The following is a 13,704-nucleotide window of genomic DNA, read 5'->3' as shown; positions in this document are numbered from 1 at the left end:
AAGTTTTATGGCAGTTAGTGTGTCTGTGTGCGTGTGTGTTATTAGCTTGTTAAGCACTTCAGAATTCATCATATTCCACACATATTGCACATAACCCATGCACAGCCAAGACACACAAAAAACACACAGTTATTTGTGATTCGTTACTTCGGGGAGGCTACAATCACTCCCAAATCGTTCAGAAAATTCATAAAAATGATCTGTTGAACTACTACAAAATGTGTGTTTCAAAACTGCTCATTTCAAGTGAACTAGTCATGAACAAAGATTTACTATAGTATAATTATATGCGAGTCATTTTTATATGTATTATTCAAGTATAATAATTTGTTAACAAGGTAATAGTAATTATTTAGAATAGTTAGCCCACATATATATGTGGCACGAAGAGTCTTAAGTTGAAAATGTACCCGGAAGAATGTTTCCACACTTATTAAAGCGTAGCTCCGTAGCGACGTCTGTCACCACTGTACCTGGATGAGACAGTCCTGCATCCAGCTGTATTCTTACGTATTGTTTAAAGCGTATCGCAAGACTCGACACGATCATCTGACAACTGAAAATTACGCCTGGCCCTTAATCGTAAAGGTTGGCAAATCAAAGCCAACTGACCCACGAAACTGCGTTGCTGTCTGTTGCTAAGAAGAGGGGCGCCGCCGCATCTGTTGCCGGGGTGAATTGATTAAAATGTTAGCATCCAGCTAGGTAGCAATATTTCTAGATCTCAGGCGCAACAACGAGGTTTAAATCGAGAATGAATCATGTCCTCTCCTGCTAGACAGCACTCGAGATGAATCAACACTAATTTTCGTGTTCGGTTTCGGGGCTCTACATTCCGCCCGAACAGGAAGACGGACCTTAAAATGTAGAAATTGGGTACATGTAAGGTTAAAGAGCTAACTGCAGCTAGCAGACTAGCTTCATGAAATACAACTATAATCTATGCGGCTGCCGCAAAACGTAGCTGCACTGCCAGCCAACATGGACTGTTTGTTTTCCGTTCAGCCCGACGTTGTTAGAGATGAATAAAACGATTGTAGTGTATTCGACCGAGAGCTAGAAGGCCGATGCGACAATGGAGTCTTTCCTGCAGATAGCTCCCCATTCTTTGGCTATAGTGCTATCCAGGGTCGGGGCTGGGGAGGCGTTAGGGGGCAGGGTGTCTGAAAGCGACGAGTTCCCGAGACACCACACCGGCTATGAGATTTTTGCCGATTTTAAAGCAGAAAATACCCAGCATCATGTATGGAACCAGCGGATTACAGAGGCCGTGTCCGAGACTTTCTTCCTGGGATGGATTGACGAGCATGTGCTATTAATTCAAGGCAAGGAAGACCACCTGGAGGTACTGAGGGAGGGATGGATGCGGAGGTCTCTTAATCCGCCTCGGGGATTCACCATTAAATACCTCGGTAAGGCCTCTACACCTAGTCTTGTGTACTTATGGTAATGATATCCCATACAATTGTTGAAGCTTAATACAGCACCTTGACGCTGAGAGCCATTTTCATGTGCACTGCCTGTTGTGTCACTTGGAAATGTCTTTAGTTTGAGCACCAGTGTTTATTTTAAGGGCCGTCATAACTGACAAGTAGCTTATGATGTGTTAAATCTCCTTGCAGAAAAATGTAAATATCACTTTATATTCGCCTAATACACTTTGTTATTGTCTTATTTTGTATATTTTATAATCGCGCATCTTCGGGGATACACAATTTGGCCCAGATGAAATAAGACAGAGTTGAATTATTCTGTTGTTTAGAGCATTTAGAATAAGTCTTCATACTCATGTTAGAGGACCGGCAGCTCAGACTGAAACAACAACTGGAGAACTTGTTTTAATGCTGGTGTTGGATCAAGGGTACATGTTTCTCACAAGTTTGTTTTTCATTAGTGACTTGATGCTGTAAAACTTAGACAGTACATAATGATTGACAGTTTTAATCAACAGCTGCAGTCAAAGAGAAACTGGGCTGTATCTCTTTGGGAATAGGGTTGGAATAGCAATACTGAAAGCAGACAGGGCATGTGCTTCCAACCCTGGGTGTCTGTTTCATCCTGAGAAGTCTTCTACAGTAAACTGGACTCAGGGGTAAGTAAATCAGGGGTCACCAACCTTTGTGAAACTGAGAGCTACTTCTTGGGTACTGATTAATGCGAAGGGCTACCAGTTTGATACTTTACACTTCTGAAATAACAAATTTGCTCAGTTTACTTTTAATTATATGTTATTATTAATAATTGAAGGTATTCATCTCTGTAAAGACACTGATCCTGTTAATGATTTCTCACAATAATTACAAACAATGCTTTAAGAAGGTAGGAAACAGATACATATACACACTTTCTTTCTATAAATCTCTAAAGTATTTACATTTTCAAATAATCTGCAACGTTTTCACTTGCCGCTAACAATGTTGAACAAATCATGCACTGCACCATGTCTGCACAGATTATCAATTATGAAACATACAAAAATCAACTTTCAGATTTTACTGAACTTGTCACAAAATCTGCAGATTTTCTAAAAAAAATCAAATGTTACATTCAATGAACACGTTTGTTTTTCAATAATTAAATTCAGCTTTGCCATGACACTGCCATGTTGCCACTGGGAACCCTGGCATTTCCTGCTGTTCACCAGTGTGTTGCAATCTGGGGTATAACTTGACACCGCAGCTCTCAGTCTTGCAGATGTGCATCAGAGAGGCGTGTTCTGTGCTTGTTCTTGATGAAGTTTATGTCAGAAAAGGCTGATTCACAAAGACAGGTTGAACCATACAGGCTGGCAACCTTCATAGATGCTGTGCATACACCACTGTACTTTTCTGTGTCAACAAGGCACCCAAAGTTTGGCTTTGAGGTGGAGGTCATTTTGCTGTGTTCTAATTTCGATTTCCACCTGTCCAGCATAAAGCTGAACATTGCACTTAGTTGCTCAGCAATGCATGCTGTGTCCACGTTCATGAATGGATTGGAAATGAATGATCAAGGTCTTGAGAGTACTTTTCTGCAACTTTGTCAAAAGTCTCAGATGCAGAAGCGTTGTCTTTCAGCACCATCTGCACAGAGGGAAAGTGCATTTCTCTGTACATGCACAGAGAAGATGTTCATCTGGGCTTTAAATGCATTTAAAGCACTTATCATGTCAGCAACAGTCTTACCTTTGCCTTGCAGCTTACAGTTGAAATGGTTCAATTTCCCAGTAATGTCCATCAAAAATGCAAGGTCAAGTATCCACTCACTGTCCTCCAGCAGCGTTGTGTTATCGCCTTGGATTGCATGAACTCCCTGATTTCACCCAAAAGTGACAAAAAACAAAGCAAAATCCATCCCGTGCTGAGCCACGGGATTTAGTAGCAGGTCACCACAGTCAGCTGACAGCTCCTTCAACAGCACCTTGAATGCTCTGTGCTGTTTAGCTCTGGAGCGGATGCTGTTTATGATCTTCACGACGGGAGTCATGACATGCCCGATCACCTTTGCATGTAACGCCTGTTGGTGATTGATGCAGTGGTAATGCATGAAGTTTGGGAACTCTGTGTCACCTTTACAGTGAGTGATGACTCCTGTATGTTACCATGAGACAGCCAGGCTTTTTCAACAGGCCCCTCTCATGGCCTGTAAATGGCCTGTATTTGTATAGCGCTTTACTAGTCCCTAAGGACCCCAAAGTGCTTTACACACCCAGTCACCCACCCATTCACACCCAGTCACCCACCCATTCACACACAGTCACCCACCCATTCACACCCAGTCACCCACCCATTCACACACAGTCACCCACCCATTCACACACAGGTGATGGCAAGCTACATTGTAGCCACAGCCACCCTGAGGCGCACTGACAGTACTCATCTCGAGTAGGGATAGGTATCGTTTAGGTTTTATCCGATACCAGTACCAAACCGGTACTTTTGAAACGGTGCCGGTGCTTAAACGGTGCTTAAAGAATGGAGAACACAAAATTGGTCCAAAAACCTCTCATGTTCAGCTGTTTTTTTTGGTAAAAAGATAACAATGTTAGCCTTTTCTGCAGCTATAGGACATATATGGTATCACTCTTGGCTGGAAGCAGTGCTTAAACAATGGAAAAAACACAAACTTTGTCCAAAAACCTCTCATGTTTAAGTGTCTGTGAAGGTTCTCAGTCATCCAGGTCATCGTAGTCAAAGGAGCTTGCAAAGAAAAGCGTCTGGACTTCTTTAAGTTGCTTGAAGACGTTTCACCTCTCATCCGAGAAGCTTCTTCAGTTCTAAGGTCAAATGGTGGAGAGTCCCAGATATAAACCCAGTGGGAGTTTCCCCCCACAGAGGGACAAAAGGACCCCTGATGATCCTCTAATCGCCTGAGCCAAGGTGTGAAACTGGGTGTGGGTCCCAATCAGCCAGAGTTTCGGGTGTGTTCATTGTGAAACCTGGCCCCACCTTATCATGCGAATTCCTGAGATCAGATGGCCCAGGATGTGAGTGGGCGTTAAGGCGTCTGGGAAGGGATCTCAAAACTGGATTATAGATGGCAGAGAGTTGGTGTCGTAAACCCCCGCCTCTGTTCAAAGATGGTCGCTCACAGAGGACATAGATGGCTTCTTTTCACTCCTCTTTCAAACCATCTGTCCTCTCTGTCCTCTCTGATTGGAGCTGGCCATCGAGGTGTGCACCATGCTTGAGATCTGCCAAGCCGCCTATGACCTGGGACTCACGACTGTGCCGGCCGCGCCGCGTCCACCTGCCACGCGGCCGAGCTTGGCCAACGCTGCTGGATTCGCAGGCGGCCACCTGGATTCGCAACTCCCAGTCGCTTGGCCGGGCCCCAGGGGTGCTGACGGTCCGGGCTGATTCCCCCTCCCACTCGCGGTGGGGTGTAGGTTCAGCTGGGTGGTTCCCCGGCCTCAATCGGGCGATGGGGGTATGTGGTGGGGCGCGGTCTGCGGTGGTCGGCATCCTTAATCACGTCCGCCGAGTTAAAAACACGGGGACTCAGGGGTCAGTGTGTGTTGTGATGTGATTTGAATAATAGGTGGTTCGGGCATCTGACAAGGATGCCTCCTGGGTGAGGTGTTCTGGGCATGTCCCACTGGGAGGAGACCCCGGGGTAGACCCAGGACACACTGGGAATTATTATATCTCTGCTGGCTTGGGAAAACCCTGGTGTTTCCCCGGACAAGCTGGAAGAGGTGGCTGGGGAGAGGGAGGTCTGGGCTTCTCTGCTTGGACTGCTGCCTCCACGACCCGGCCCCAGATAAGCGGAAAAAGATGGATTGATGGATATATATATATATATATATATATATATATATATATATATATATATATATATTGTATGTATATATATATATATATATATTGTATGTATATATACAAAGCCTTTCTTAAAAACTCAGTTGAAACACCTTTGGCAGCAATAATGGTCTCAAGTCTGTACAAGCTTGGCACACCTATTTTGGGGCAGTTTCTCCCATTATTCTTTGCAGAACCTCTCAAGCTCCATCACGTTAGAGGGGCAGTGTTAGTGCACTGACATTTTCAGATCTCTACAGAGAAGTTCAATCAGGTTCAAGTCTGGGCTCTAGCTGGGACAGTCAAGGACATTTACAGAGTGGTCCCAAAGCCACTTCTTTCTTGTCCTCGCTTAGAGCGCTTAGAGTCATTCTGTTCTGTTAGTCTGAGATCCAGAGAGCTCTAGAGCAGATCAAGGATGTTTACATTGGTGCATTCATCTTTCCCCTGACCCTAAATAGTCACCTAGTTCCTGCTAAAAAAAAGAAAAAAAGAAACATCCCCACAGCATGGTACTGCCACCTCCATGATCCAAAATGCTGCAGCAAGAATACTTGCAGGGACTAAAAATAAAGAGCACATTTCTCCCGTATTGGCTTCTCTTCATTGGTTCCCTGTTAAATCCAGAATTGAATTAATCCTTCTTCTAACATACAATTTCTAGAAAAATCAGGTGCCATCCTATCTTCAAGACATCATTAGAGCACTTCGCTCTCACACTGCAGGCCTACTTGTTGTTCCTAGAGTATTTAAAAGTAGAATGGGAGGGAGAAATGAGTATTTTGTCCACATCATCCTCTTCATGCATGTTGTCTTACTCCAAGCTGTATAGGCTCGAAAGCCTACTACCAATTAAGCATATTAGGTGATGTGCATCTCTGTAATGAGAAGGGGTGTGGTCTAATGACATCAACACCCTATATCAGGTGTGCATAATTATTAGGCAACGTCCTTTCCTTTGGCAAAATGGGTCAAAAGAAGGACTTGACAGGCTCAGAAAAGTCAAAAATAGTGAGATATCTTGCAGAGGGATGCAGCAGTCTCAAAATTGCAAAGCTTCTGAAGCGTGATCATCGAACAATCAAGCGTTTCATTCAAAATAGTCAACAGGGTCGCAAGAAGCGTGTGGAAAAACCAAGGCGCAAAATAACTGCCCATGAACTGAGAAAAGTCAAGCGTGCAGCTGCCAAGATGCCACTTGCCACCAGTTTGGCCATATTTCAGAGCTGCAACATCACTGGAGTGCCCAAAAGCACAAGGTGTGCAATACTCAGAGACATGGCCAAGGTAAGAAAGGCTGAAAGACGACCACCACTGAACAAGACACACAAGCTGAAACGTCAAGACTGGGCCAAGAAATATCTCAAGACTGGTTTTTCTAAGGTTTTATGGACTGATGAAATGAGAGTGAGTCTTGATGGGCCAGATGGATGGGCCCGTGGCTGGATTGGTAAAGGGCAGAGAGCTCCAGTCCCACTCAGACGCCAGCAAGGTGGAGGTGGAGTACTGGTTTGGGCTGGTATCATCAAAGATGAGCTTGTGGGGCCTTTTCGGGTTGAGGATGGAGTCAAGCTCAACTCCCAGTCCTACTGCCAGTTTCTGGAAGACACCTTCTTCAAGCAGTGGTACAGGAAGAAGTCTGCATCCTTCAAGAAAAACATGATTTTCATGCAGGACAATGCTCCATCACACGCGTCCAAGTACTCCACAGCGTGGCTGGCAAGAAAGGGTATAAAAGAAGAAAAACTAATGACATGGCCACCTTGTTCACCTGATCTGAACCCCATTGAGAACCTGTGGTCCATCATCAAATGTGAGATTTACAAGGAGGGAAAACAGTACACCTCTCTGAACAGTGTCTGGGAGGCTGTGGTTGCTGCTGCACGCAATGTTGATGGTGAACAGATCAAAACACTGACAGAATCCATGGATGGCAGGCTTTTGAGTGTCCTTGCAAAGAAAGGTGGCTATATTGGTCGCTGATTTGTTTCTGTTTTGTTTTTGAATGTCAGAAATGTATATTTGTGAATGTGGAGATGTTATATTGGTTTCACTGGTAAAAATAAATAATTGAAATGGGTATATATTTGTTTTTTGTTAAGTTGCCTAATAATTATGCACAGTAATAGTCACCTGCACACACAGATATCCCCCTAAAGTAGCTAAAACTAAAAACAAACTAAAAACTACTTCCAAAAACATTCAGCTTTGATATTAATGAGTTTTTTGGGTTCATTGAGAACATGGTTGTTGTTCAATAATAAAATTATTCCTCAAAAATACAACTTGACTAATAATTCTGCACTCCCTGTAAAAATCAGTGGAGGCATTTCAGTCAGTGGTATTAGGGATCATGTCAAAATTAATAGAATAGTGATTGCAGAAAAGTGCACAGCAAAATCTATATGGGTCCACACCTCTGAGTGTTAAATACAACACTGTTGAGTGTTAAATTAACACTTTTGACAGTGTTATATGTTTAAAAGTAACCTAGTCAGTTTTGAAGATTAACAAAGGCTAACACTGAGCAGTGCTGATTTTCTAACACTGGAAAATAACTCAAAATGTTAGAAATATTCCAGTGTTAGAAAATCAGCACTGCTCAGTGTTAGCCTTTGTTAATCTTCAAAACTGACTAGGTTACTTTTAAACATATAACACTGTCAAAAGGGTGGCTGTAGCTCAGGTGGTAGAGCAGGTCATCTACTGATCGGAAGGTTGGTGGTTCGATTCCCGGCTTCCCCTAGTCTGCATGCCAAATATCCTTGGGCAAGATACTAACCCGAAATTGCTCTCCGATGCATTCATCGGAGTATGAATGTGTGTGAATGTCAGTTGTGCTTGTGCGAATGGGTGTGAATGGGTGAATGCACAAGTTGTGTAAAGCGCTTTGAGTGCTCAGAAGAGTGGAAAAGCGCTATATAAGAACCAGTCCATTTACCAAAAGTGTTAATTTAACACTCAACAGTGTTGTATTTAACACTCAGAGGTGTGGACCCATATAGACACTCTCCAGTGTTAATTTAACACTGGAGATTTTGCTGTGTGCCATGAGATTTTGGTCCATCATCACCATGTAGAGTGGACCAAAAAACAAACCCTGTCAGACAGAACCTGGACCTCAACATTACTGAAGCAGTGTGGGATAATCCTGGCAGAGAATGGAACAGAAGGCGACTATTGCTGTGAATTAGAGCTGTATCAATAAAACAGAATAGATTTTTGCCCTATATACTTAAACTGTATTTCTATATATTTACAGATGTTTCAGTAAAGTGAATCTATGCCCCATTCCCCTTGCAAAGTATAAAGAAATTAAGAGTAATTCAGGACTTTTGGACTTATGTTTGCCTCTGATGTTTTTCTCTGCTTCCTTCCCTCGTTTCAGCCTCACAATTTATGTAAAGGCTGCCATTATACATGCTAGAGTTGTGCCTTTTTAACACTTGAACACTTGCTTTGTCATTCTGTTGGAAGCCTGACAGATACACAGAACACAGAGATATAGACACACACAATCGGATGTAATGGGAGCTCCTCTCATGCAGCTTCCATGCAACTTTAGATCCATCTCGTCTTTGCTTAGCTATCCTCACAACAGACACACACACCTGTGTTTCTGTGCATATAAAAGGTATTTTTACTTACTATCTCATCTGTGACACATATTTTAATTCTCACATCTGGCAACCTCTCTTTACAAACTTAAATTTGGAACCATCAGGTTACCCAAGGCCCTGGCCTAGTTTAGGGAGCCAGCCCCTGCAGTCCTAAGCCTTCACTGGCAAGGGCTATTTTTGGTTCTTTCTCTTCTATACACACACACTCTATACACACATACACAAAACCTTACTGTATTTTATCCTTCTCTGTTGGTTTGCAACATACCTACTTCAAGCTCTTTAGAACAGTCACATGGTAAAAGTTAAAATGTTGGCAGCTGGTTAATAGGCAGGTATTCATATAGCAGATTTCTACTCTGAGCACTCAGACTGGCTTGTGTGATGTTTCAGACGTTACATAATGGGATCATTGCATCTGCCACTGGCATCTTTAGAACTTGCTTCTCATCTAGGAAGAGCACTTTGTTTTCCTTTGCCAAGAGGAACTCCATAAACTCTCTATAGGCTCCTCTTGTTAGTCAATTTTATTTACATTTTTTTATTTTTATATATGCATAGTTTAAGCGGAGCCTCACAAAAGCACTTAAGACCCAAGGCAACACAAATAACCAAGGAGGCCCCGGGAAGAGCCCCCACGGCCAATGGGCAAGATATCAAAGCGTAAGGTGACTCCACCAGAGGCTGGCAATCCCAGTACACATTGAGGACAGGGCCTCAGGTGCCCAAGAACTGACTGGCACCTGGAAGAGATGAATGTCCCCCAAAACAGCTGGACAAAGCCAGTTCTGTCTCAAACTACCAGTCAACCTCTGCCTACTCGCCAGTGGACTCTAGAGCCGTGGAGATGTGTTCTCTGCTTCATGTCTGTGAAGGTTCTCAGTCATCCAGGTCATCGTAGTTCTTTGCAAGCTCCTTTGACTGTTCTCTGCTTCCTTTTCCGGCATGACTGCGCACCAGTGCATAAAGCGAGGTCCATAAAGACATGATGATTGAGTTTGTGCAGGTCAGGACTGTCCAAACCAATCAAGTTCTTCCATACCAGAGTCCTGGATTGACGTTAACTCGATAGAACAGCTTTGGGATGAATTAGAGTGGAGACTGTGAGCAAGGCCTTCTGATCCCACGTCAGTGACTGACACAAATGCACTTCTGGAAGAATGGTCAAAAACTCAAACACAGTCCTAAACTTGGTTTAAAACCTTATCAGAAGAGTTGAAGCTGTTATAGCTGCAGAGGGTGAGCCAACATGGGCATAAAGGCAGATAAGTGAATACTTGGCAATATAGTGTATGTCATGACTCCAAAAGAGCAGTTGAAACACCTTCTACAAAACAGCTCTACAAAAATAACCAGCTGTTTTGTTCAGGGACAAGAGAACTTTTGTACACTAGAGATGTAAGTTTTAGCATTTTGGCTCATGAAATACAGTTATCTTTTAATACTTGTGTTGTGAAGGTGGTCCAATAGTTTTAATGTCACTGTATGTAGAGTTGTTATATGTCTGAGATTACTAGATAATAGTTTGCATTTATTTCAAACTGAGTAGTAGTTGTATTTAAATACTGATTTAAAATTACAACTAAATTTAAAATTAAAACTGTTTTAAATACAATAACAATGATACATATTTAAATTAAATGTGGTATGAATTCCACAAATGTGTGAAAAACGTAATTCAATTCAATTAAATTCAATTTTATTTATATAGCGCCAAATCACAACAAAAGTCGCCTCAAGGTGCTTCATAGATACAGAGAAAAACCCAACAATCATATGACCCCCTATGAGCAGCACTTTGGCGACAGTGGGAAGGAAAAACTCCCTTTTAACAGGAAGAAACCTCCAGCAGAACCAGGCTCAGGGAGGGGCGGGGCCATTATGATTATGATTATGATGTGTGTGTTTGTGTTTGTATTAATATAATTATTCTGGAACAAATACAGGTATTTAAACTGTTATGTATTAAAAAGGTGATAACCTATAAACTGAATGCCTTAAAACACGAGTGATAATATGACAGACTGCTTTCTTGGTTACGTCATTCTGTACGTGTGTGCAGAGAGACACTGGAAATAGGCATAATAGGTATAACTGGAGCGATAGTCAGAATAAGGAAGAACTGTCCTGTTGTACAGACGGCTGTTAGAACAGAAATCAGAGGAAAAGTGGCGTTGACCATTTTCAGAGATGGCTTTTGGAGCCATCCGCAGGCTTTTATGGTTGCAATCCATCAAACGGACTGACTGGACAGAGAAATTCTTGTCTTTGCAGTGCTTACTTTATATCAGGTAAGTTTTCAGGTTTCTGCGGTTTATTATAGGGAAAAGCAAACTCAGTCATGTAGTTCTGAACTTGTACTGACAGCAAATGCCCAGATAGTGTTGTCAGTGGCTGTTTTATCACAGTAAACACTATAAAATAAATTTAGCAACAGCCGCATGTTAGCAGACATGGCATGTAAATGTTTAGATGCTATGAGTCGGTTTTAACGCAAGCATTTGATGATGGCACAAAGTAATGGCACTGAATACGAACTTAGCTAAGCCTAACAGATCCTGGAGCTGCAATGTGATGACTGAGTATCTGCAGCAGGGGAGGCTGCAGAAAATCCAGTCTTTGTTCCATCATTGTTCATGTATACAACACAGAGCCAGTGTGGAAATAAAAAGTTAATCCCTAATAATATGTCCTTGTCCCTACTTATTTTGATTATAGGTTGAACAGAATAAGAAAGCAAGCTGAAGTCCTCGCTTGCTGCTGTCCTGGGATCCTGCACCATCCTGTCAACAACACCCTAACTCTTCAGACAGTGTAAAACTTACTAGTACAGCAGTAAGTTTTACACGTCTGAGCTCTGAAATCCCTCCTTTTGTGATTATGAGACATAACAACCTGCACACTGTTACCAGAGTTTTTTTTAGGGGTTAATTAGGGTCCAGTAATCTTGATTATTTGATTAGTAAACTGTTGCAAACATCTTGTATTATGAAATAAAACATTCATGATCACTTTAAGATTTTGATTTGGTGTTTTTCAGCAGAAGTTTCCTCTCATACAGGTTGTCATCTTTTTATTTCAGATAAAGATGGTTCATAAAGTCCACAAAGCTCCTAAAACTATGCTTTGGGGATCAGTAGTAAGAGCATTGTCTTTAGGTTTAATGAAGCAGACACTGTCATCGCCAGCATTTAAAGAAACTGGCTTGAAAAATGCCAAAATGTGTTCAAAGAAAATATAACCAGTGCTGCTGTATAATTGATTCTACAGATTTTTTTGGATAAAAGTTAATGAGGTTGATTTTTTTTCTTTGACTAACTTTAATACTATGTTTGCTAGGATACACAATAAAAATGTCAAACATTCACAAATCAGTGTTTGCATTTGATAACCATTTTGTCAAATGACAACATTTTGACAGAAAAAGCAACATTCTTGTCTAACGCTTTCACACGTAGTGGTCACTACAGTGGCTATTCAAAGGCTGTTTTCTTGTATATGTGTCAGTGTTGATGGTATACTTGCACAGAAACACACACACAGTGTATATTATTTATTCGTTTGTCAAATTCACAAGTCAAACGGTATGTTTATGGGCTCAAATTGTGGTCATAAATATTTTGTACTTGTAAATCAGTTTTGTATGTGTAAAAAGAATTTGTGTGTGTACTTAGCCAAAAAATACGTGTGAAACTCTGCACTCAAGTTTCAAGTACGAATTTTGACCGTCTTTTTCTTCCTTTCATCTGATTGGCCAATGTCATGTCAATCACAAATTTAACAATCCAATCGGAGAACAGATGGGTTTGGCTATTGGAGGGGTGCTTTATACTTCTATTAAAAGTAACTCAGTTACTTCAAGTTACTCGTTACTTTCAAAGTAACTAGTTACTAGGGAAAGTAACTTTGGTTTTACTCAGACTTCTCTTGTTAATGTGTTGCTTCTGTAACTGGATACTAGAGCTGGGCGATATGAGATTTTTTCATATCACGATATGTTTTTTTCATTTCAGGCGATAACGATATCTATCACGATATAAGCCAAATAACTATATTTGTAAGATTTAAATGTGCCGTTGCTCACAAGTAAAATGTGAAATAATCAGCAGCTTGTTTTTATTTAAATATTTATTTCCCATAATAAGTTCAACAGGGTAGATGTACTTAAGGAACATGAGACTTTTTCAGATAAATAAAGGCAAATATTGCAAACTACACAAAAGGCAGCCGCTAAAGCGTTTAAGTTTCAAAATAGAACAAACGAAACAGACTAAACTGTCAATTCCACTTAGAAACAAAATATTAATTCTAAAAATAAATCTTAGTTTGTTTTACAGAAGAACAGACAAAACTGACTAACTTTTGTCAATATCAAATAAAGTGAGAACTAAAAGGAAATTCTCAATCTCTCCTTGTTGTATAGCTGAGCTTTTCAAACAGTTGTAACAGTTACTTTAGTCTGACAAAAGCCGAATGACGAATCAGCGCTTCCAGTCAGAGACTGAGGCTACGTCCACACGTACACGGGTATTTTTGAAAACTGAGATTTTCCGTTTTCGTTTTAAAAATAATCCCGTCCACACATAAAGGCAGAAATGAAGGAAAACGCTGCTATGAACATGCCAAAGCAGCAGGTGGCGCTAGATTCCTAACCGTGCAGAAATGTTGGCCAATCAGAAGTCTAGAAGCCTCGGTGGGAAAAAGTAAACAAAGCTGGGGCATAGAAGCAGAACCGAGTCGTATGTGTGGAGGGACAGTAACTGTGTGTATATGTAAGCATTTAAACACTGCAGAGAGTAGAATTA

General features: G+C 41.5%; 1 protein-coding gene across 2 annotated transcripts in view; it reads left to right on the top strand.

Annotated features, from left to right (window-relative positions):
- The first annotated feature begins 443 nt into the window (after nucleotides 1–443).
- The window catches only part of stox2b (storkhead box 2b), a 49,829-nt gene continuing 36,568 nt past the window's right edge, over nucleotides 444–13,704 (top strand). For both annotated transcript variants that reach the window (XM_086261577.1, XM_086261569.1), the window contains exon 1: nucleotides 444–1,412. In XM_086261577.1, coding sequence (XP_086117703.1) covers nucleotides 1,076–1,412 — 337 coding nt within the window. In that variant the 5' untranslated portion in view covers nucleotides 444–1,075. The remainder of the gene's footprint in view (nucleotides 1,413–13,704) is intronic.

This window comes from Aulonocara sp. 'chitande type north' Nkhata Bay, linkage group LG2, assembly GCF_057382095.1.
Source record: "Aulonocara sp. 'chitande type north' Nkhata Bay isolate Kocher_YH1m ecotype deep benthic linkage group LG2, A_spYH_male_GT1.1, whole genome shotgun sequence".
Classification (NCBI taxonomy): Eukaryota; Metazoa; Chordata; class Actinopteri; order Cichliformes; family Cichlidae; genus Aulonocara; species Aulonocara sp. 'chitande type north' Nkhata Bay.
Note: the sequence above shows the minus strand (reverse complement) of the source record. Positions and strands in the feature narration are given on the sequence as shown.